A 24,508-nucleotide genomic window follows, 5' to 3' on the forward strand; every position below is an offset into this window, starting at 1 on the left:
CCATCAGATCATCCCTCTGCCGCCCAGCGGAGCTTTTTAGGGTGGTACGAGGGCTTTTACATTCTGGCCCTCATGATACCAAGGAAACATCGGAAGCCCGCTGCAACAAATTTGCAGAGCACTTCCAGGACAAGATTGCATGCATCCGTCGGGACTTAGACTCTGATGTTATGACAGATGATTCCATTGAAGTGTCCAGAGCACAGTCTTGTCCTTCATTGTTGGATGAATTTCAGTTGGTGCAGCTCGAGGAAGTGGACAAGGTGCTTGGAATGGTGCGGGCGACCACGTCTGCTCTGGACCCTTGCCCATCTTGGCTGGTGAAGGCCGGCAGGGCTGTGACCACCGGCTGGGCCAAAGAGGTGATAAACGCCTCCTTGAGAGAGGGAGTAGTCCCTGGTAGTCTCAAGGAGGCAGTAGTGAGACCTCTTTTAAAGAAACCCTCTTTGGACCCAGATGTTTTGAACAACTATAGACCGGTGGCTAATGTCCCTTTTTTGGGCAAGGTCTTGGAGCGGGTGGTCGCCGGCCAGCTCCAGGCGCTTTTGGATGAAACCGATTATCTGGATCTGTTTCAATCCGGTTTTAGGTCCAGTTTTGGCACTGAAACAGCCTTGGTCGCCCTGTATGATGACCTTTGTCGGGAGAGGGACAAGGGGAGTGTGACCCTGTTGATTCTCCTTGATCTCTCAGCGGCGTTTGATACCATCGACCATGGTATCCTTCTGGGGAGGCTCGCGGAGCTGGGAGTTGGGGGCACTGCTTGGCAGTGGCTCTGCTCCTACTTGGCGGATCGTCGCCAGAAGGTAGTGCTTGGGGAACACTGCTCGACACCCATTGTGGAGTCCCTCAGGGGTCGGTTCTGTCCCCCATGCTTTTTAACATCTACATGCAGCCTCTGGGTGCGGTCATCAGGAGTTTTGGAGTGCGTTGTCATCAGTACGCTGATGACACGCAGCTCTACTTCTCCTTTTCACCTTCAGGTGAGGCTGTTGATGTGCTGAACCGTTGCTTGACTGCGATAATGGACTGGATGAGAGCTAATAAACTGAAACTCAATCCAGACAAGACCGAGGCACTGTTGGTGAGCCCTTTACCTGCCCAGATGGTGGATGTTCATCCTGTTCTAGATGGGGTTACACTCCCCTTGAAGGAACAGATTTGTAGTTTGGGGGTCCTTTTTGACCCTTCCTTGTCGCTTGAGGCTCAGGTGGCCTCGGTGGCATGGAATACGTTTTACCATCTTCGTCTAGTAGCCCAACTACGCCCCTATCTGGACAGTGACGATCTCGCCTCAGTTGTTCACGCTCTGGTAACTTCTAGATTGGACTACTGTAATGCGCTCTACGTAGGGCTGCCCTTGAAGGCTGTTCGGAAACTCCAGCTAGTGCAAAATGCGGCAGCCAGGCTGTTGACGAGGACCCATCGGTCTGCGCATATAACACCTGTCCTGGCCCACCTGCACTGGCTACCCATCTGTTTCCGAGCTAGATTCAAGGTGCTGGTTTTGACCTATAAAGCCTTATACGGTGTGGGACCGCAATACCTTGTGGAACGCCTCTCCCGCTATGAACCTACCCGTCCACTTCGTTCAGTATCTAAGGCCCTCCTCCGGGTACCAACTCATCAGGAAGCCCGGAGGATTGTTGTTAGATCTAGGACCTTTTCTGTGGTGGCCCCCGAACTGTGGAACAGCTTACCTGAGGAGATACGCCTGGCGCCTACGGTACTTTCTTTTAGGCGCCAGGTTAAGACCTGGCTATACTCCCAGGCATTTTAATGTTTAATGTTTAATGTTTAATGTTTTCATGTTTAACATTGTTAGTTAACTTGCTGTTATGTGTTATTGATTTTATTATACTATTGTATTTTAATCCTGTTTGTACACCGCCCAGAGAGCTATTAGCTATGGGCGGTCTAAAAATGAAACAAAATAAATAAATAAATAAATAAATAAGCTCATTTCAAAACAAAACCTTACAAAACTAGTCCTGAACTCAGAAACACTTGCTTAACAACCCTTTAAATTTTCATGGCGATACACAAAACAGTCAGAGAGAATAGAGAGTTCAGTGTAAAAAGAGAGAGAGAGAGAAATGAGACCCCTTTTGGACTGTTTTTCTGTCTCATAATTTGTTGAAATTCATTAAAAATCAGCCATGTTCACGGAGTACCTGTAATCCCATTACTGATCTTGCCCCATACTCTGACCTTCATCTTCTGCAGTTTAAAAGTTAAAAAAAAATGCCTGTCTGATTTTTAATTAATTTCAAAAATTTAGCATTGGAGTCAATGATAATGTCAGACATGCTCACTAAGAACCAGCTGTCAGTGTTCTAAAAGCCAGACTCACAGCTGCTGGGCTTGGCTAATCAGGGGGCCACATCCACAGCAGACCTTTATTTCACTTGAGACAGTCATTTTTCTCCCAAAGAATCCTGGGAAGTGGAGTTTGTGAAGAGTGCTGTGACTCTTATTCCCCTCGCAGAGCTCCAGTGGTCAGATGGTTTAACAGTCAGCTACTCTGATTGAAGCACTATGAGGTGAACTGGACATCTCCTAGGAACTCTCAGCGTCCTTCACTAACTACACTTCCCAGGATTCTTTGGGAGCAGCCATGACTGTCTAAAATGACATTGTTTGATTTATATCCTGCCCTCCTTCCAGCAGGATCCCAGGGTGGCAAATAAATAAAGGTCTGGTGTAGATGTGGCTAGGGACAGCTTTGGTTTAAATTTGGGTGGGAGGCTATATGTGTCTGCTGTGGAATAAAAAGGTGGGGGAAACCCTGAAAAAGAATGATACTCTTCACAATGTTTTCCTTTTGGAAAGGAAAATGGCTTCCCCTCTGCCCAGTGCCCACCCATGCAATCCCCTCCCCTCCCCCTTCCTTCCTGCCCTCCTCCTGCCCCCCTGCCCCTCCCCCAGGTCAGTTTCACCTATCCTTAGCATGATTGCACAGGAGTAAATCCCACTGAACTCAAAAAGCATGCAAATGATCAAACTTGCCCTCCCCTCCTCCCTCCCCCTTCGTTCAACCCTCCCCCTTCGTTCAACCCTCCCCCTTCGTTCAACCCTCCCTCTTCATTCAACCCTCCCTTCCCCTCTCCCATCGCCTTCCAATCCCCTCCCCCTCCCTCCTTCCCCTCCCCTCCCCCTCCCCCTCCCCCATTGTCAATTTTACTTATCCTAGCCTTGATTGCACAGGAGTAAATCCCACTGAACTCAATAAGTATTCAAATGATCAGACCTGCCTTTCCCCTCCTTCCCCTCTCCTCTTCCTTCCTCCTCCTTTCTCTCCTCCCCTCTTCCTTCTTCCGCCTTTCTCTCCTCCCCTCTTCCTTCTTCCTCCTTTCTCTCCTCCCCTCTTCCTTCTTCCTCCTTTCTCTCCTCCCCTCTTCCTTCTTCCTCCTCCCCTGCCCACTCCAGGCCTCCCTCCCCGTGATCAGTTTCACCTATTGTAAGCATGATTGCAGGGAAGTAAATCCCACTGAACTCAGTAAGCATGCACATGATCAATCCATTCTCAGCAAACTTGCACAGGATCCCATTATCTCCTGGATTGAAAAGCAAACTCATAGGCAAACAACCTTGCAGTTTAAAAATGTACCTATAGTCCACAGATATTTCTATCAAACTTTAAAAAGCAGAGGAATTGGGCAGCTATAGTGAATGCACCAGGGGAGCAGGAGACCTGACCTCCTGTCTGAGATATTGTACTGCCCTACAAATTTGTCAGAATGCAAACACAATTTGTGTTGGTCTTTCACAGTCCAATCCACTTCTTGTGTAGCTTGGAAGAATTTGGTAACATGTGGTTCATATCCCCCCACAGCCATGAAGCTCACTGGGTGACCTTGGGCCAGTCACTGCCTTTCAGCCTCAGAGGAAGGCAATGGTAAACCCCCTCTGAATACTGCTTACCATGAAAACCGTATTCATAGGGTTGCCATAAGTCAGAATCGACTTGAAGGCAGTACATTTGCATTTTACCTATATTTGCCTTCCAACTAAGGATACCATCTAATGCACATGATGAAGTGAATTCTAGCCCATGAAAGTTTATGCCACAATACATTGTTCATCTTCAAAGTGTCACAGGATTATTTGTGTTTTCTGCCACAGGCTAAGACTAGTAGGACTTCTCCTCTGGAAGTTGTGTTCTTTATCCTTCCAAGAATCTGGAGCCCATTTTAAGAGTTTTCACCTGGAAGAGTAGTTATTCCAGGTGAATCAGCTGTTGATATTGTAGGAATTATTACTCTCTTGATGATGGCATGAATTACATTTTGAGTTCATTTGGTTTTATGACTTCAAAGGGTTTTGTGGCAAATAAAATATGTGCACACCATGCAAATGTACAAATTCTGTTAGCAACCAGGCTGACAGAAGGCAAGTGTAAAACCACTCATGGCTTTGCCTTTAAAACAACAACAGTCTTTGTGCTAATTAATCTTTAAAGAATTTGCAACTGGAGTAATGTGTTTTAATTGGCTAGTATCAGATGTTAGCAATTTGCTTAGTACTTTCAATTCGGTGCAACAGAAAACACTACTGTATTATGTTTTCAAGATTGAAAAAAGTTGCTGCTCATATTTAATGGCACAAATCCTCATGGCTTTATTGGATAAGTTGTTGTTAAACATGTTAAAATGTCTATGGCATAATGTCATGAACAAAATAATATGGTGCTTATTCCATTTGAAGTGCCAGCCTGTAGTTTTTCCTCCGCAGACTTGTGATTAAACGATAATGAAGCATAATTAATGGTCTGCTTTTTAAAAAACAAATTGGTGTCAACTATAAACAACTTTCAGTTTCTAAAAACTAAATACTAGTTCTGAGTTGAATGTAGCTGAAATAATAGCATGAGAAGTTGTATCTTCCTGTTTTGTAAATCAAACTGAAGACAGCTTATAAATAAAAATATAAACAGAAGTAGTTGATTGTGTGAACATGGTGCTTTTCAGAAGTTCTAGTTTCTTTGCTTGCCGATTTCCTGGCAAATTGGTTCATAGTTGAAGAAAGCATGGTACAGATATCAAAAGCCCATGTCTAACAATATGACTCCTCCTTTGCAGCATTTAACTTCACTTTCTAGAAATACCATTCAAATGTTCCATTCTGCTCCAGTCTTCTCCCTTCAATACTCAAGGATGGCATTAGCTAAACAGTGGGGTGGACCCACCCTTTGTTCCCCATTTTGTTGTGTGTGGGGAGTGTCCCACATTCCTGCTACACATGTTGATTTCCATCCCAGGTCCAGTGCCCCATGATACCATATATGATCACTAAGTAGCGTGATGGCCGGGACTAAGCCATCACAAACAACAGAGAAAATTGGGGATGAAGGCCACTGAAGTCTGGAAAAGGTAGTGGGTGGATGAGACTCCATGTGCCTTACTTGTACTGTACTTTTTGATGACAGTCATAAAATATAATATTCAACATAGCTGTTAATAGTTCAGTCACCAGATTGGAATGTGTATCTACTGGACCCTGTGCACATGCATATATGCATATGGGAAAGAACTACCCTTGTGTGGTAGTGCAAGCTAAGCAGAAGTCAGACAGTCTTGTTAGAATGTCAGGAAGTGAAAGGAGAAAACAATAGTACATGCACAGTGTGCCAAGAATGGTGTTGTGTTCCCCTCTGCTGGCACCGCAGCGGCTGTTTAATTAAGAACCTTATTCCCATAGCTATGCTGAGAACATTAGTGATGCTGCTGACACAGGCAGTGCTAAGCAAACACATTAACCATTTCTGCAACTTGCTGCTGCATGGTGTTTCTTGGTCAGTGATTGGTCACTGGATGCAGAAAAATTCTGAAGTTAGTCCCAATGCCACTCTCTTTCCCAGCTTGCCAGAGAAGTAAAATCTCTATTCTGCCATTAGCAAAGCAGGATGTGAACCTGGTCCTCCCTTCCCCTGCTGTTTCATTCTTCATTGAGGAAGCAGGTTGGTGTCTTGGCCCCATCCCTAGCAGGATTCTGTCCTCTGGCTCTTACACATTTTTTCTTGAAGGATGTGAATAACATTCTGAAAATCTTACATTGGAGCCATGGAAGAACTCATATTTCTCACATACATTATCTGTTTAGCCTTCACAGTAGAAGAGAGACTCCTGTTATACTCCCAGTTTGAACCGACTGATAGACATGTTGCAGGAAGCAGTTCTAGAGCACATTTCATGTAATCTATTGTGGGATCTGCAAGGTAACACCTGCCTTGAAAGTTCCACATTTACAGTAGCTATAATGGGCATCCAGAATAAAATATTTGTAAGCTTATAAAGGAATATGGATTTTTATTTATTTTTTGTTTCTTAATTTGGAGGCTTTCTGATGATCAGAAGCATAGCTCACGTTTAACTTACTGTCATTATTATTTTAGGAGGAGATTATTCAGTAATTGCTTATGCTAGTGAAGACACCTACAAGTGGCCACTGAGAGATTTCCCTTTTCTGTCCTTCCCATCTGTAATGTGCTCTCATGAGCCACTTTTTAGGCTGAAAGGCAGTGTATAAATATTTTTAATAAATCCTTATTGATCTTATTTTTCTTCGGAGTTGCTTCCTGAAACCATGCAGTCATTTTGACAGCTGATTCAAAATATTTCTTAATATGTTTTCTTCAGACATAGGAATGGTGTTGTAGCCACAAGAGTAATACTACATCATGGCACTTGGAGATCTCATCCTTTTGAAACAAAGGGCCAGGGTGGTATAGCAGTTACAGTGTTGGACTAGGACCTGGGACACCAGGGTTCAAATCCTTACTCAGCCATAAAGCTCACCTTGGGCCAGTCACAGTCTCTCAACTTCACCTACCTCACAGAGTTGTTGTGAGGATAAAATGAGGAGAGTGGTGAGAAGCATATGAGCCACTTTGAGCTCCTTGGCAGAAAGGTGGGATATAAATATAATAAGTAAATAAATATAGGTTGCCTCCAATCGGTCAGCATTTTGCAGGAGAGACTTAAGGTGCAAACAGAACCTTAGGTTTGACCAGTTAGTGAAGTAAAGCACTTTGTCACCCTGGCACAACAAATCCGCTTTTTTTTTTTAAAGAGAACTTTCTGTGGTTAAGGAAGTGGCAGGGAAAGCACTGAAAGGTGTGATAAACAAATGACTAATGGGAAGACATGTAAACATCACACAACAAATCAAGATGAATGTTCATTGTCATATAAACTCCCCACTATCAAATCAGAATGAATGCTCAATAAAGAACATATATAATGTAACTTCCACATAGGCGTTGTGCATGCAAATCAGCATGAATGGGGGTGGTGAAGAAGACCCACTTCTCTGCCTCCACCGCATCCTCAAGTAGCCGTCCAGTGGAGCTTTTCCGTATTGTCAGGAGTCTGTTGACATCAACTCCAGGAAATGGAGTCTTAGACCCTTCAGTCCACTGTGAATAGTTTGGAAAGCACTTTGAGGGTAAAGTTGCTCGCCTCTGTAGCAGTCTTGATGCCCCATTCACTTCTACTGTAGTCTCCAATGAGGTGTCCAGCGCAATGTCTGCTGCAACTTCTTGGGAACAGTTTCAGCTGATGTGGCCTGATAACATAGATAAGGTGCTTGTGATGATGCGGCCAGCAATGTGTCCTCTCGACTGTTGCCCTTCTTGGCCTATTAAAGCTTGCTAAGGGGGTTTGACCAAGTGGATCCAGGGTATGGTCAATGCATCATTGCAGGAGGGAGCAGTTCCAGCCACCCTGAAAGAGGCGGTGATCCGACCGCTTCTGAAAAAGTCCACCCTGGACCCATTGGTCTGCGACAATTACCAACCGGTCGCAAATACCCCCTTTTGGGGAAGGTGATTGAGAGGGTTGTGGAGCAGCAATTGCAAGTACTCTTGGATGAAACAGATCATCTTGACATGTTCCAGTCTGGGTTCAGGCTGGAACATGGTTATGGTTATGGGACTGAATCGGCCTTGGTTGCACTGATAGATGGCCTTTATCGGGAGAAGGACAGGGGAAGTGTGACGCTGTTACTCTTGATCTCTCAGCGGCCTTTGATACCATTGACCATGGTATCCTTCTGGGCCAACTTGGTGAGGTGGATATCAGAGGCACTGTTTTACAGTGGTTCCGATCCTATCTCCAGGGTCGTTTTCACAGAATGTCATTGGGTGATTGCCTTTCGGCCCCCTGGCAGTTGTGCTGTGGGGTGCCGCAGGGTATCATCTTGTCCCCTATCCTGTTTAACATCTATATGAAGCCCTTGGGAGCAGTCATCAGGAGATTTGGGGCGAGGTGTCAGCAGTATGCTGATGATACCCAGCTCTATTTCTCTGTAACATCTGAATTGGGAGAGGCTGTGCAAGCCCTGGACCACTACCTGGACTCGGTGGTGGGCTGGATGAGGGCCAATAAACTGAGTCTGAATCCTAGCAAGATGGAGGCACTGTGGGTTGGTGGTTTCCAAGTTCAGATAATTGGTCAGTTGCCTGCTTTGGATGGGGTCGTACGCTCTCTGAAAGAGCAGGTCCGTAGTCTGGGGGTGCTTCTAGATCATCTTTGTTGCTAGAGACCCAGGTGACCTCAGTGGCTAGGAGTGTCTTTTACCAGCTTCAGCTGCCGTTTCTGGACCAGGATAGCCTGACCACTGTTGTCCATGCACTGGTAACTTCCAGGCTGGATTACTGTAATGCACTCTATGTGGGGCTGCCCTTGAGGTTGGTCTGGAAGCTGCAGCTGGTGCAAAATGTGGCAGCGAGACTGCTCACTGGAGCAAGGTATCACCAACATGTCACCCTGCTGCTGAAAAAATTGCACTGTCTACCCATTTGCTACCAGGCCAAGTTCAAGGTTCTAGTTTTGGTGTACAAAGCCCTATACAGCTTGGGACCAGGATACCTGAAAGGCCATCTTATCCCTTACATACCCAGTTGATCACTGCACTCTGCAGGTGAGGGCCTCCTGCAGATACCATCCTATCAATGTAGGAAACGGACTTTATTGTGGCAGCATCTATCCTGTGGACCTATCCTTAAATATTAGACAGGTGCCATCTCTGTTATCTTTTCAGCGCCTATTGAAGACCTTCCTCTTTCAACAAGCCTTTTAAGTTGAGACCTTGTCCCAGTCTGCTTCTGTGTTGAAGTTGCTTTTTAATATGTTTTTAAATCCTTTTTTAAAGAAAAGTTTTTAACCTTTTTTAAAGATGTTTTTAACGCTTTAAAAAATGTTTTTAAAGTTTTGTTTTAATGTATTTTAAAGTCTGTTTTTATGATGTTTTAAAGTGTTTTTAGTGCTTTTGTTTGCCTACCTGGGCTCCTGCTGGGAGGAAGGGCAGGATATAAATCAAATATTAAATAAATAAATAAAGGATGAATGGATGGATGGATGCTCAGGAAACAGGTAATCATCTGGGGGAGCCAATACTTTCAAGAAATTTCTGGCTCCCTCACATAAAGCAGCATCTGCAATGTAGAAGCCTCAATTGTTGTTGCTCAATAGCTCTAGAAATTGCAAATATATACTTGGACATGTATTCCATTTGGTGAGCCTGGCCTTATATGTATTGTAGATGTACCAGTTCTGAATCTCCCCAGAGTTTTTAATTCACTTTTCTATAATATGACCCAGCCACAGCAGCAGGTTGGATCAGAATAATTACATGGCAGCTGGCAAGGCAGGCAGCTTCTATTGCCACTCCAATTTAGCTGCTTGGGAAAGGGGGTTAAGCTGGGATAATGCTACATCTTGATCCTTGAAACTGAGAGCATCACCTTTCTTGCTTTCAGCTAGGAGCAAGAAAGTGAAAGCAGCAGTATCACATGAGTTTTGTAAAGCCTATCACTGCTACATGACAATGGAAGGCTTTGCACTTTGTCAATGACCAGAACATCAGGATTCTCACCCTCATAGAAGTTTAGAGTTGAAACGGTTCTTGAAGGTCATTCAGTCCAGCCCCTTGCTCACTGCAGGATCTGCAATACAGGATGCAGCCATAGTATTCCTGACAGCTTCTACTTAAATATCTCCAGAGAAGAAGCACCCACCACCTTCCAAGGCAGTTGAGTAGATCTTACTGTTCAGGAAACTCCGCTGAATGTTTCCCTGCAATTTCCATCCATTGGTTATAGTCCTGCCATCTGGATCAACAGCAAACAAGTTGGCTCCATCTTCTGCATAATAGCCCTTTAGAGCATCACTCTCGTGACTCCCATTAATCTCCTCTTCCCCTTGTAGGTCTATGATTGTTTATATAGCTTACAAGGCTTCTTAAGAGGTGTGTGTTTACACTGGATGCTGTTTTGCTGCTATTACTATTTCAGGAAGTGCCTGAACTCCTGTAGGGCCTATGACTTTTCTTCATCATCATCATCATCATAATTTAATTTATAAGCCGCCTATCTGGCCAATGGCCACTCTAGGTGACGTACAATTTAGTTGCAATAAATGCATCATAATAAAATACACATAAAATACATATAACAGTAAAACTATAAATAAAGAACATTAGCAGTTCAGAGTAATAGGCGATTAGTCCTAAAAAATTAACCCTCCCCGGAAGTCCCAAAGGCCTGTCTGAAGAGCCAGGTCTTCAAGGCTTTGCGGAATATATTCAGGGAAGGGGCGTGCCAAAGATCATACGGGAGGGAGTTCCAGAGAGTGGGGGCCGCCACTGAAAATGCCGTCTCCCTAGTCCCCACCAACCTAGCTGTTTTAGTTGGTGGGACTGAGAGAAGGCCCTGAGTGGCTGATCTTGTCGGGCGGCATAATTGGTGGCGCTGGAGGCGCTCCATCAGGTAAACTGGGCCGAAACCGTGTAGGGATTTAAAGGTTAATACCAACACCTTGAATTGAGCCCAGAAAACAACAGGAAGCCAGTGAAGATCGAACAACACTGGGGTGATATGTTCCCGGCGGCGACAATTTGTGAGTAGTTGAGCCGCAGCATTTTGTATCAGTTGTAATTTCCGGACCGTTTTCAAGGGTAACCCCACGTAGAGCGCATTACAGTAGTCTGAACGAGAGGTGACCAGGGCATGTACTACCAGTGGGAGCTGATGAACAGGGAGGTAGGGTTGCAGCCTACGAATGAGGTGTAATTGATACCAAGCTGCCCGGCTCACTGCCGAAATCTGAGCCTCCATGGACAGCTTGGAATCAAGAACAACCCCGAGGCTGCGGACCTGGTCCTTTAGGGGCAGTCTCACCCCGTTGAACATCAGGTCAACATTTCCCAACCTTCCCCTGTCTCCCACAAGCAGCACCTCAGTCTTATCGGGATTTAACTTCAACCTGTTCCTTCCCATCCATTCACTCACGGATTCCAGACACTTGGACATGGTCTCCACAGCCAACTTTGGCGAAGATTTAAATGAGAGATAGAGCTGAGTGTCGTCCGCATATTGGTGACACTGCAGCCCAAATCTCCTAATGATTGCCCCCAGCGGCTTCATATAGATATTAATTAGCATGGGAGAGAGGATAGAGCCCTGTGGCACACCACAATCGAGAGACCAAGGGTCTGAAACCTCCTCCCCCAATGCTACCTGTTGATGCCTATCGGAGAGAAAGGAATGGAACCACTGCAATACAGTGCCTCCTATTCCCACTCCCTCCAGGCGATGTAGAAGGATACTGTGGTCAACAGTATCAAAAGCCGCTGAGAGATCGAGGAGGACAAGAAAGGTGAATTCTCCCCTATCTAATGCCCTCCTCATATCATCAACCAGAGCGACCAAGGCTGTTTCAGTTCCATGTCCAGTCCTGAAACCCGATTGGTATGGATCCAAATAATCCGTTTCATCCAAGTGTGTCGACAACTGATTAGCCACCACTCGCTCAATGACCTTGCCCAAGAATGGTAAATTCGAAATTGGGCGAAAGTTATTCAAAACCTGGGGATCCAAGGAGGACTTCTTTAAGATGGGCTTTACAATTGCCTCCTTGAGGGCTAATGGCATTACACCCTCCTTCAAGGATGCATTGACCACCGCCTTGATCCCCTCGCCCAGTTTCTCTTTGCAGCTCACGAGGAGCCACGATGGACAAGGATCATTTAGACAGGTGGTAGGCTTCACAGTCGAGAGCACCTTGTCCACATCCTCAGAAGGGAGAGGCTGAAATCGATCCCATTTGACTGGCTTGCAACTGGCCAACTCTGATTCATTCACTGCATCCACGGCGTACGGGATCGAGCTCCGTAAATGTTCGATTTTGTCAGCAAAGTGCTTTGCTAATTTGTCACAGGAGGCCTTGGACTGTTCCAAGGGTTCCTGAGCAACTGGACCGACCAGGCTTCGGACCACTTGGAACAACCTCCTGGGACAGCACTCTGCTGACGCAATAGAGGCAGTAAAGAACCTCTTCTTTTCTGCCTTTATTGCCACTTGGTAGGCAGTTACTGCTGCTCTAACCTGTGTCCGGGCATCTTCGGAACGGGATTATTACGTTTATATCCCATCTTTCCTAGAATGAGCGCAAGGTGAGGTTCAGACGTGGTTCTCCCACTCCCGATTTTATCCTCACAACAACCCTGTGAGGTAGGTTTAGGCTGAGAGACAATGACTGGCTCACGCTCATTCAGTGAGCTTCATGGCTTCGTTGGGATTTGAACCCTAGCCTCCCAGGTCCCAGTCTGACGCTCTAACCACTACATCATGCTGGCTCTCCATCAACCAAGTTCTTACCAGATTGGCTGCATTTTGTGTGATTGCCGAAATGTCCATTAGTAGACCCAAGCATTGCCAAGGGAAGAAAGAGTGAAACAAGATTCGTAGTAGCTACAGCTACCTTTCTGGAACATGAGTAGTTTTTGATGAAGTTTTTGATCCTTTTCAAAAGATGTACCCTCCATGCTCCTTTATCCAGTGCTAAGATCCATGGGCTAGTCATTGTTTTCTTTTCAGCATGAGAGCAGCGTGGGATTTAGTTAAGAGTTTAAACTGAAGCTAAATTGCTAGGGATTACAAAGTATACCTAAGTGCTTAAGAAACTTGTTGACTACATGTGGAAACATTATTATTCTCTGACAGTCTAATAAATATGGAACATTTTTGAAAAACCAAACTGGTGACCAGTAGTTAGAACTTTGTTTTTATTGAGGCTAATGTGTTTACCTGGTGTATTGAATCCATCTATCTTTGTTCTTTCAGCTGTCCCATTTCCTCCAAGCCATCGGCTCACAGCAAAGGAAGTGTTTGACAATGATGGAAAGCCCCGTGTGGATATCCTAAAGGCACACCTTATGAAGGAAGGAAGGCTGGAAGAGAGTGTTGCTTTGAGAATAATAACAGAGGGTGCTTCAATTCTCCGCCAGGAAAAAAATTTGCTGGATATAGATGCCCCAGTCACTGGTAGGTGCAAATAACACTGAAGAAATAGCAGGCATTCTGATTCACTATAACAGTAAAGTGTTTATTGTATATAACACACAGGCCATTACACAGGCCATTCTGATCCCTGGCATATTGGAATGGATGTTTTATAGCCCACTGTATGCTTTTATGCTTTGTAGAGACTACTACGCTTAGACTCCCTTTGTGTAGGACAGAAAGGCATTTGCTTTCTAGACAGGAAAGAAAGAGAAAATGGACAGGAATTGTTTTGTTGGGCCCCTATATATTTCAAGTCATGAAACTTGGGAGCAGCTGAACCAGTTTCTTTAGAGGCACTATTTAGTTAGTTAGTTAGTTAAATTTATATACACCTTCATACACTCAAAAGGAGTCCTGAAGCGATTTACAAGACAATAAAATACAAAAATACAATATAAATAAAACAAAACAGAAAGCATCCAGAATGTGAATGAACACCAGAAACAAACACCCAAACCAAAACCGTTTTTGCTGTCCAGAATGCTTGTTAGAATAAAAATGTTGATTTAAAATAATCATCACACACTTTATCTGATAACATAAAGTTTGCAACTTTTATCAGGTATCTCCTTTTTGTTTCCTCTACTGGTGCTTTCCTTCACTTTCTCCTCTTGCTGCATAGGTCTGGCCTGCACAATGTGTGACTCGCTGAGCCAGTTACAGCCCACCAACCATGTAGAGTGGCATGTTAAATCTCCTATATGTGTTGTCTGCTGGGACTGCTAACATGGTGAGGGAGGGATTATGAAGCACCTGGTAGGCTGAAATACATGGCTGGTAGTCTTCATTCATCCTGGTGGATACTGTGTCCATCCTGCTGGGTAACAAGATGTGCTGGCCTTGCTTTGAGAACTGGATGATATATGTATGCTGTGTGTATGTTACATATGTGTGTATAAAAAAAGACCTTGTTGATGACTTTGCCATACAGTTCTGGCAAGTTCTAGCCATACAATTCTGGAAAAAGACAACTGGATCTGTCAGGTTGTACTGCCTTCAAGTCGATTCCAACTTATGGTGACCCTATGAATAGGGTTTTCATAAGGCTGAGAAGCAGTGACTGGCCCAAGGTCACCCAGTGAGCTTCATGGCTGTGTGGGGATTCAAACCCTGGTCTCCCAGGTCGTAGTCCAACACCTTAACCACTACACTACACTGGCTCTCTCTTGTCAGGTTAGGAGTCCATTAAGCGAATGTTATTAGTAATATAGTGTCATCAAAGTACGCAGTGTTTTACAAAGTACAAAACTGAACAGATTGGTCCTTGCCCCAACAGGTTTTGCCTTTCCCAACACAGCCTGTGCGTGGTGGTATCCATTCCCCAAACCCAGCAAGCCACAATTCATGCTTACAGAGCAATCCACACTCCCAATTGCCACCACTGAGGCTCTGCTGTATCCACCACCTGGCAACTCGCAGCAGCAGCAAACTCTGCTGATGGGCCTTCCATACACCCGCATGCTCAATGGGTGGAAGATGGAGGTCTGTGCCGATGGAGTGATGGTTGTATTACTCCAGGACTGGCAGAAGGCTGGTCAATCCAGCAGAAGCAGAGAAATGCCAGTGTAAGCGTAGTGGGTAGAGTGTTGGTCTAGGACCTGGGAGACCAAGCTTTAAATCTCCACCCAGCCATGAAGCTCGCTGAGTGACCTTGGGCCATCCACAGTCTCTCAGCCTAACCTACCTCACAGGGTTGTTGTGAGGATGAAATGGGGAGGAGAGCAAACCATATACACCACCTTAAGCTGCTTGGAGGAAAGGTGAGATGTAAATGTAATAAATAGATTAGTAAAATAAATAAATAAAAAGCCTTTACTCAATCCAAACACCCCATAGCCCAACATCAGGGAAGCCTGGATTGCAGCCTTAGTGAGTTGTTTTCTTAGGAAAGGAAAAATTATGATTGTCATGAGAAAGGCATTTAATATTAAAAAGTGTTAAAGAAATAACAAATGAGGGGAAAAGGAAGAAACAATCACAACAAAATGTTGCCAGGGGAATGATGAATTGTGCTTGGTAAAAGAACCGGATTTTGCCCTAGGCAGAGAAAACTTTCCCACCCACTCATTAATTTGCATGAAATGCTTTGTGCCTTGATCTTTCTATCTTAATCGCCTTCTCCTTTTTGTTGTGTGACTGAATGAAAGTGCATTTGCTTTGTTTGCTCTGTCCCTTTCAGAGCACAGTTCAGTAGAAAGTTCTGCACGTCTTACTGAAATCAGTATTTTTATTACTATTATTTTTTTGATTCATATCCCACCCTTGCTCCCGAAGGACCCTAGGGTGGCATTCACATCTGTAATAACACATTAAAGAAATGTTTTCAAAAAGAGTTAAAAACATTGGCTTAACCAGTTGCCAGGAACGGTGTCTTTCAGCCATCAAATGTCTTGGCAAACAGGAATGCTTTTAAATTCCTCCTGAAAGTCAATCATGAGGGAGACAGATGCGCATCACCAGGGACAGCATTTCACAAAGGAGGCACCACCACCATAGGAGCTTCATAAAAGCTCTATAGAATGTAGCTCATTTCAGTGTGTCTTATGGAGGGAATTTCCTGGTTGGTTGTGCCTTTTTAGTTTTTAAATCCTGAAATGTATATTTTTGTGTAAACATACAGTTTCTGATGTAATGAATCTGCATAGAACAATTAAGAATATGGGGGGATCTTCTTGCAAATAATTCCTAAATAAATGATCTACCCCTACCTGTGATGCCTCCATTGAACCTCCACGTGCAGCATACTTCATCTGAATACCAGCTGCTGGAAGCATAAGAACATAAGAAGAGCCTGCTGGATCAGGCCAGTGGCCCATCTAGTCCAGCATCCTGTTCTCACAGTGGCCAACCAGGTGCCTGGGGGAAGCCCGCAAGTAGGACCCGAGTGCAAGAACACTCTCCCCTCCTGAGGCTTCTGGCAACTGGTTTTCAGAAGCATGCTGCCTCTGACTAGGGTGGCAGAGCACAGCCATCATGGCTAGTAGCCATTGATAGCCCTGTCCTCCATGAATTTGTCTAATCTTCTTTTAAAGCCATCCAAGCTGGTGGCCATTACTGCATCTTGTGGGAGCAAATTCCATAGGATGCAGTAATGGCCACCAGCTTGGATGGCTTTAAAAGAAGATTAGAAGATTAGAAGATCTTGGGGGAAGATTGTTTCCTTAAAGACCCTGTTTATGGGCTTCCCATAAGTGTCTGGTTGGCCAGGGTGGGAATCAGGGTACTGGACTAGATGGGTCTTTAGACTGATCCAGCTCTTCTTATTTTCTTCACAGTTGGTTCCTTTTAAAAGTCACTGATACACTTCTAAAAGGAGTGGGGAACTTGTGCGTTTGTAAATTATGTCGATTAACTTGCAAGGCTGTTCTGTCTCTCAGTTGCAACCTCCAGTGTAACTGCTTACTACAGTGCTGTCAATGCATCAGATTGTACTGGAGGAAACTTGATTTGGGGGTGTTAGACTCTGGATAAGAGTTTATGACATCTGCATGTTGTCTGTATATATAATGTCAAGCCAAATGCTCAAAGAGACCTTCAGAAAATAGTTTAATTTTTTATATAAACTTGGCATGTACAAATCCTTCATCTACAGTGCAGGATTTGTGTTGTGTGGGTCTCCCCCTCCACTTCTCTGTGTATTCTAGTTTTAAATTACTGCATTGAATCTTCTGGAACTCCCTTGGGAAATTATTGCAGTGGCTAATAGACCTTGGTTTCTAAATGTTTCCTGATGTTCAGTTTAAATTTTTCCCTGCTCAATTTCACTCAGTTGCCAGTATCAAAGCTAACAGATTGTAACTGGCTGCTATTGCAATATCGGCAGGGATTTTGCAAGTGATCAATTTCTGCTGTAATAAAGAAGTTTCACAAATGAGTTGTACAAAAGCCAATATGACTGCCAAATAAATTGAAATGTTAATATTAGATGTTCAAATGATGTTGTGTGGTGAGGAGACAAAGCAGACTGAACTCTGAGCAAATGTCCTGAGGGGGAGAGCATATTTAGACTTCATTGATTTGCAGACATATATTTGCTCCTGCTCAATTAATAAAAGATGGCATCTTCAGCTCATAAAGATACAATTCACAAGCATCTCAGATCAGTCTTTCTATCTGTAAAACATCACACTATATAAATATATAAACATGATATGAATAAGGTGAGTTTGTGAGTGTGTGTGTGGAATATCCAGGATCTCCTATAGTTAACTGCTTCTTATTTCCCTTTTATGTTTTCATCCCCTAATTATAATTGGTATTGTAGAAAATGTTAAAATAGAGGCAGTGTATACAGACATGTGTTATCAGATAAGGAAACCCACAGTATAATATGAAAATTGAGTATATTTGCTTCCCTCTGACAACTTTGCACAGTTTTGTTCTGCTTCTAAGAGTAGAGACAAACTTACTGTTCTGCCAGTTCCAGTATATCTCCACCTCTCTTTTCTGACAATGGGGGCACACAATGCTAGTCAAACCCCACCCCTTTTTTCTGTAAAAACCTGGTGGGATCTGCTTGAGTGCATTTTTTTTAAAAAAAAAATCACTTCAAACAGATTTCACAACTAATCGGCAGATCAGTCCATTGCCCCTCCAAGTGTGGCTATTGGAAATGCTTTGCTGTAGGTGACTAGTGTGCTCATATTTATTTAAACACTTATGGGGCTAGGACTTGGTGGCTCAAATGAAGGACAGAAATAAATGGAGTGTGAGAAATTCATAGAACAGAGGTGGGAAGCCAGTGTTTTTCCAGATGTTGTTGGACTCCATCTCCCATCATCACTGGACGATGGCCATGCTGGCTGGAGCTGAAGGGATTTGGAATACAACAAACTGGAGGGCCACAGGTTCTCCACCTTTTACAATAGGCAGTTCTGTTTCCTGAGATAGAAATACAGAGCTATCCAGGACACTGAAATCCCATTCAAAAAGTATTTTTCATGTTCTCCTTGACAATACCCAAAGGACCAGAAACATGTTTCCCTTTAAAGAAAAGTGAATGGAAGGTTGGGGGAGGAGTAAGGCTATATTCCATAACAGAAAGTGTGATTGCAGGAGAAGATATGCTCAATATGCACAATGCTATATGTTGTCAGTATACCTATTTGCATCTTTTTTCTTTGCCCCATTGTGATTTATGTGTGGTTTCTGTGATTTTATTCCAAGCTGAAGTCACTAAGTCTATCTGGGCAACCTGAATGATCAAGGGGATAGAGCGACTCCCCTATGAGGAAAGGTTGCAACATTTGGGTCTTTTTAGTTTAAAGAAAAGGCGAGTCAAAGGCAACATGATAGAAGTGTATAAAATTATGCATGGTGTGGAAAAAGTGGATAGAGAAAGGTTTTTCTTCTCTCATAATACTAGAACTTGTGGACATTCAGTGAAGCTGAATGTTGGAAGATTCGGGACAGACAAAAGAAAGTAGTTCACGCAGTACATAGTTAAACTGTGGAATTCTCTCCCATAAAAGGCAGTGATGGCCACCAACTTGAATGGCTTTAAAAGAAGATTAGACAAATTCATAGAGGGTAAGGTTATCAAAGGCTACTAGCTATGATGGCTATGCTCTGCCACAATAGTCAGAAGCAGTATGCTTCTGAAAACCAGTTGCCAGAAGCTGCAGGAGGGGAGAAGGTTCTGCTTGCAAGCTTCCCACAGGCATCTGGTTGGGCACAATGAGAACAGGATGCTGGAGTAGATGAGCCACTGGCCTGATCCAGCAGGCTCTTCTTATGTTCTTATGTGCAGTTTCCAAGGTAGAGATGAGAATTTTGCATGTAATTTTTGGGCCCATACAGGGCTTCAAGGGATGACACTGAGATGACTTGGCTGGCTGAGCTTCATTTCATCCAGACATGGCACCAAGTAGAACAGTGGGAAAATGAGGCAACAGAGCCCTATGAAGGAAGTGCCTTTCACAAGAGAAACAGACACAAGTCGGAAGGCATCACAGCAGTGCATGTTGTACTAACTGGGAATGTGTATGGTACAAATACAGGTCTGCAGATAGTGCTATTTTGCTTCACAAGCCAATGAAGAAGTACTGGATAGACAAGTGACCTCCTCTAATCGCTGTTACTAAATAAGCTGGTCCACTTTGAGTCACAATTCTTGATCCTAGTAGAATATTTGCCCTTATGTCCCATATTTCAGCGAGGCTGCTTCTGATGCAATCTGCTTTGGCATCAGAAATTTTGCCAAATGCTGATGCTTTATAGTAGCATCTGTGTGAATCAATCTCTAAGCCAAGAAAAGGGATGCAAAAATCCTGTATTCTCTATAGAGTCTCTTTTATAGTTAAAAAAAAAGCGCTCACAAACAAATTGAACATAAATAAATATCATTAATATGATTGGACAAGCCAAGGGGGAAATGTCTGAAGTACACATCTATGTTTAGAAATAACACTTAACTGCAACTAATCCTTATTTGAAATAGCGAGGTAAACTGGGATGATGAGAACTCTAAAAAGTTAATTGTACAAAAGAAAACCTTGCAAGAGCATTCAGCTCTGTTTTCTATGGATTTACTCGGGTCAATTTGTTTTTCTTCTTCTTGACTACTGTTTGTTTTTTTTTAAATGCAGATAACTTTTTAGGAATTAGCAGCTGGTTAATACTCTGCAAATCCTGGCATAGCACTGGCAGGTGTTGCCTAATCTCTTCTTTGCCACTATTCCACCTCTGTAACATTGCCAGCAGACCTTGATTCCGCTGAAATAGCAGGGAATTAGCAGGACAGATTCTGGACCCAGGTGGGGCTGCATTAAATACACTGAAATTGAGGGATGAGAGTGCTGTTACATCCATAGATTCAGGATGATGGCTTGCACTCTTCTTCCTTCCATTCGGCAATTTTACTGTTCTTCCTGCTATAGAAATCATGTTCCATAACCCTTAATTTTTTTTAAAAAATGGAAGTCTGCAATGCATGGAAGCTTTCTGAGTTGGTATATTCGAAGAAAACTGGATATGTGTGTATCCTGGTGGCTGTGTGTGTACGTGCATGTAGTTATACCTCTCTCCTCTTGTAAAGACTTTGTCAACTATAGTGCTGCCGCATTCTTCACTTGTCTGCCATGTGCACTGTGAAGAGATCAGTCTGATTTATATGCCATCTTTTAAGGCATAGCTGCAGTGTGTGTAGTTTTATTTAATCAAATGTAAAATGCTAAGAATGAAAGGTTAAAAACTGCATTATACCCCCTAAAAAAGGAGCTACAACAACAAATAATAATAAAAGCAGTTAATTAAAATGGAGTATCTCTATATGTAGCACTGTGTGGCTTATAGGGATGATTGCACTACACTGAATGAACAGACCCTGTGTCAGCGAGGGAAACCACACCTTGGCAGGCGTACGTGACTGTGCACAGTAGTTCCTAGTTTAATGCTCCCTTTCCAGCGTGCTGCGACTCTCCCATTCCCCACTGAAAATTGCCCCCACACAGTGTATGCATGTTGGGGAGTTGATCTTCATGCAATCACTGTATGTGTGGGTATATCTGTCTGCATGTCTCTATGTGTGTGGTCTTTGCTATTATGTGTGCCCTGTGTGTGTGCGCACATGTGTTTATGTATATGTGTGTGTGTATGTTCCATGTATCTGTGCTTGTGTGAGACTGCCTTCTTTGGCCCCATCCATTTTGACTTTTGGCAACACCCCATTTTTTTTGGTGGAGAAGGGTTCCACCCATTTTGAAGGTTGGCCCCAAGGGACTGTGATTCTTAGGCAGAAAAATGTCCACACCCTGACTTAGACTTAAAGAGTGCTTGCTTCTGCAGAGTCCTTCATTAATTATATGTCCAGCTACTTTTTATGTAGACGGCTTACCTACCAAACTGTAAATTTAATAAAGCACTTCTGGAGCAGCAATTTTTAAACTGTGGCCTCGGGAACTCTGAGGCTCCTCAAGGAGAAGCTCAGTAATACAGCACAAGCTGTCCTCAAAGACAGGACCGTCTGGGTTATAGGGCTGCCGCTGGCCTTGCTGGTTTGTCTTCCAAAGCATTCTAGCATGCAGCAATGAAAAAGGTAAAATTTTTCACATAACTTTAGCTGCATTTCAAGAAAAGGTTTACAGTTTTCTTCACATGCATTTCTGCATGTCATGTTGCTCTTAATAGGCATTGGAGGGTGACCAGAAAAGTGGTGGCAGTCCTCCTTGGGTGATTCTAAGGTACCCTTTGGATTTATGCAAGGCAACAGCAAGGCTTAATAGTGCAGGGTCAACTGAGAATGGATCCTACATTGCAGCTCACAATTCTCTGAAACATACAGGGGGTTCCTGTAGTAGTAGAAAGATGTAGAGACCTTCTCTGAAGTTTAAACTCCTAACACCATCCTATACCAGCTATGTAAATGTCTGTGTGACTATGCATTTTCCTTTTTAGTCTTTGGGGGAAGGCCATGACTGGTTAAAGTGGTTTAATAGTGCTTTAAATGCATGATGCGGATGTGGCCGTGCATTCTTTGGTATCCCCTCAACATGGACACATGCCAAAGTAAGCTATTATTTCACTCAAAAGTGGCATATATGAGCAAGTGTCTAGAAACAGTGACTTCAGCCATTCCAAGTCCTTATTTCTCTGAAACGGTCACTGGGCACTTCACCGATAGGAATGAGATGGTGTTTTCTGGAATGTCAGTGACTGATGTAGATGACACTGAATGTCAGAGCAAGTGTGTACTCTGGAGCATAATTTTTAATTTATTTTCAAAATCACAAAGTTTAATGTAAGTTCGGCAAAATGACTGTGTGTAATTCTTTTTTTAAAATGCCATTCTGCAAAAAAACAAAAGTAGACTTTACCCATGAGTTTTCAGATATAAATAGACAGCAGCGGCTCTATTTCCGCACACATGGATATGGTCACATGAAGGGGTGGGGAGTGTATCCACAAGTCCTACACATGTGTTTTATCATATGGAATGTGAACAGATCGTTGGTGTTGCCCCATATAATTATGCCCCAGTGCTGAAGTCGTCATTGGAAGGTCCTTTTTGTCCTTTCGTACACTCTCCTTTGAAAACCACTTTGTTCCTTTGAGAGAGAGAGAGAGAGAGAGAGAGAGAGAGAGAGAGAGAGAGTGTGTGTGTGTGTGTGTGTGTGTGTGTGTGTGTGTGTGTGTGTGTGTGTGTGTGTGTGTGTGTGTCTCCGCCCGACTGGGTGGGGTCTGACATGAATGTCAGCTAGCAGTTAAGCACCTTCTGAGTCCTCTGATTCTTCAATGCAAATCTTTCCCTCCTGATAGCTCATTGCAAGGACGAAACAGCTGTAGGGCTAAAGTTACACTCAGCTGTGGTGTAACATTTAATTTGGCCCTGAGGAACTTGCAAATAGGATGCAAGCTGTAACATTTTTTGATGAGATGTCACTTTAGGCTTGCATGGCAATTGGTATTTATTGAAGACAACTCAGAGCCAAAGGAAGAAGAAGAAGAATAGTCTGAGGGAGTAAGATGAAGCTGTGAGTGGAATCCCCTTTTCACTTGTTAAAATTTTGTTTTGTCTCCCATAGTTATTATCACAAGCTAAGAACAAAAGGAATACAGTATTCCTGAAAGTAGCAAGCTTCAATGGGTATTCTTGTTTGTTTTTGCATTATTTTAATTGAAATATCTTGTCAGATTGAATTTCCTCCCCCACCCTTATTTTTTTCTATTTTTTCAAGTGAGCTTGGGGGAAAAAAATATATAGTTGAACCAATTCATTTGTACCATTTAAACTGGCTAGAATGGTGCTTTTTAAGTTGGAGCTTAAATTTGCAGCAAACTTTTTGAGTGTTGTTGGTTTTGTGAATTGTCATGATGCATATTTGAACATTTATCTGTGGAAAGAAATACTTAAATGTCCATTCTCGACTTTAGTTGGGACTAATTCAATATCCTCTAGATGTCCAGAACAGTTTTCCTCTTGTAATGAAGAAAATGTGAGTTCTTGTGCTGTACATCACTCTAGCCTAGCTTAATAGCCATGTTAGACCAAACGTAGTGTTTGTGGCATCTTTAAAGCTAGCATTTATTGTGGCATAAGGTTTTGTGGACTAGAGCCCTCTTCAGATGCAAAAAGTGTTCTTGTACACACACAGTTATAAATGGGGGGGGGGCACAGTGGAGCCAAAAGGCCACAAAAATACAAGAAACAGAGTGTGTGATATTTCTTTAGAAACTGTACCTACTTCAGAAAAATCCACCTTTCATAAGAAGTTGGCTGGTTTTAAGATGCCATCTGGTGGCATCATTTGATACATCTAGACTTCAGTCTGTGTGGTGGATATTGGATTGGTTAACCGTAGTTGTGTGTCCAGGGTCTTCGGTGAGAAGGCTGAAGATAAATCTAAGAACTTGCTAAATTCAGTCCTTTTGCATAATTTTTCTCCTCTGTACACTCTGATGGAAAAGCAGCTAAAAGGCTCCTTTCCATACTGAAAATGATATAGGAAATTCATTCATCGTGTCATTTATTACTAGTTTATAATAATTGTCAGTTTAAGAGGTATTAGTAAATATTATGGGCTGATGAGAAAAAGGGGGTTCTCTGCATTGCCTTCATCTCATGAGGTAGAAAGGATACAGAATTAATAAATCTGAGATTAATTTTTTGCCTAACATAAATGGCTCCTTGGAAAATACATATAATGAAATTTTGTATAGGTTTTTGTTTCTAAAATAAAATACAGGTTTCATCATTTTAATTGGGACCTACCTGTGCATAAAGAAAGTCAGCACCTGTAGATATTTATTTGTTACAATTAATTATATCCCACATTGCAAGACACAAATCCTTCCAAGATGACTTGGAAGTAACATTAAATTACATTTTTAAAAACTAGAAAAAACGACATATCAAAAGTAATCAGGGTCTTTCCCACAGGGCAGTTGGTGGTAGATGGCCCTATGACTGGGAGGGGGGAGGTGAAGTTCCAGCTAGAGCTGGGTGTTGTTGTTTTTTGCATAAATGCGGTTTTATCAAAGGAATAACAGTCATAAATAAAGACACATTTTTACAAAGTTTATTGAAAGTGCTAGTTGGGGAAAGATCCTAATCCTAATGGTATACAGGAAACACAAGCTCTGGTTTTTATATGCTTTCCTTTCTTTTCCATCATTTGAAATGCTGAACAAATGAATGGTGCTTGTTCTAGCATGACCGTGACCTCA

General features: G+C 43.1%; 1 protein-coding gene across 7 annotated transcripts in view; it reads left to right on the plus strand.

Moving 5' to 3' along the window:
- PPP3CA (protein phosphatase 3 catalytic subunit alpha) overlaps nucleotides 1–24,508 on the plus strand; it is a 272,066-nt gene that overhangs the window by 106,127 nt on the left and 141,431 nt on the right. For 6 of the 7 annotated variants that reach the window (XM_061582856.1, XM_061582852.1, XM_061582855.1 and 3 more), the window contains exon 2: nucleotides 13,124–13,324. In XM_061582856.1, coding sequence (XP_061438840.1) covers nucleotides 13,124–13,324 — 201 coding nt within the window. Of the gene's footprint in view, nucleotides 1–13,123; nucleotides 13,325–22,704; nucleotides 22,816–24,508 lie in introns of those variants that run through there. The other variant, XM_061582858.1, reaches the window with a different exon arrangement.

Source organism: Rhineura floridana, chromosome 9 (genome assembly GCF_030035675.1).
Source record: "Rhineura floridana isolate rRhiFlo1 chromosome 9, rRhiFlo1.hap2, whole genome shotgun sequence".
In the NCBI taxonomy this organism is placed as follows: Eukaryota; Metazoa; Chordata; class Lepidosauria; order Squamata; family Rhineuridae; genus Rhineura; species Rhineura floridana.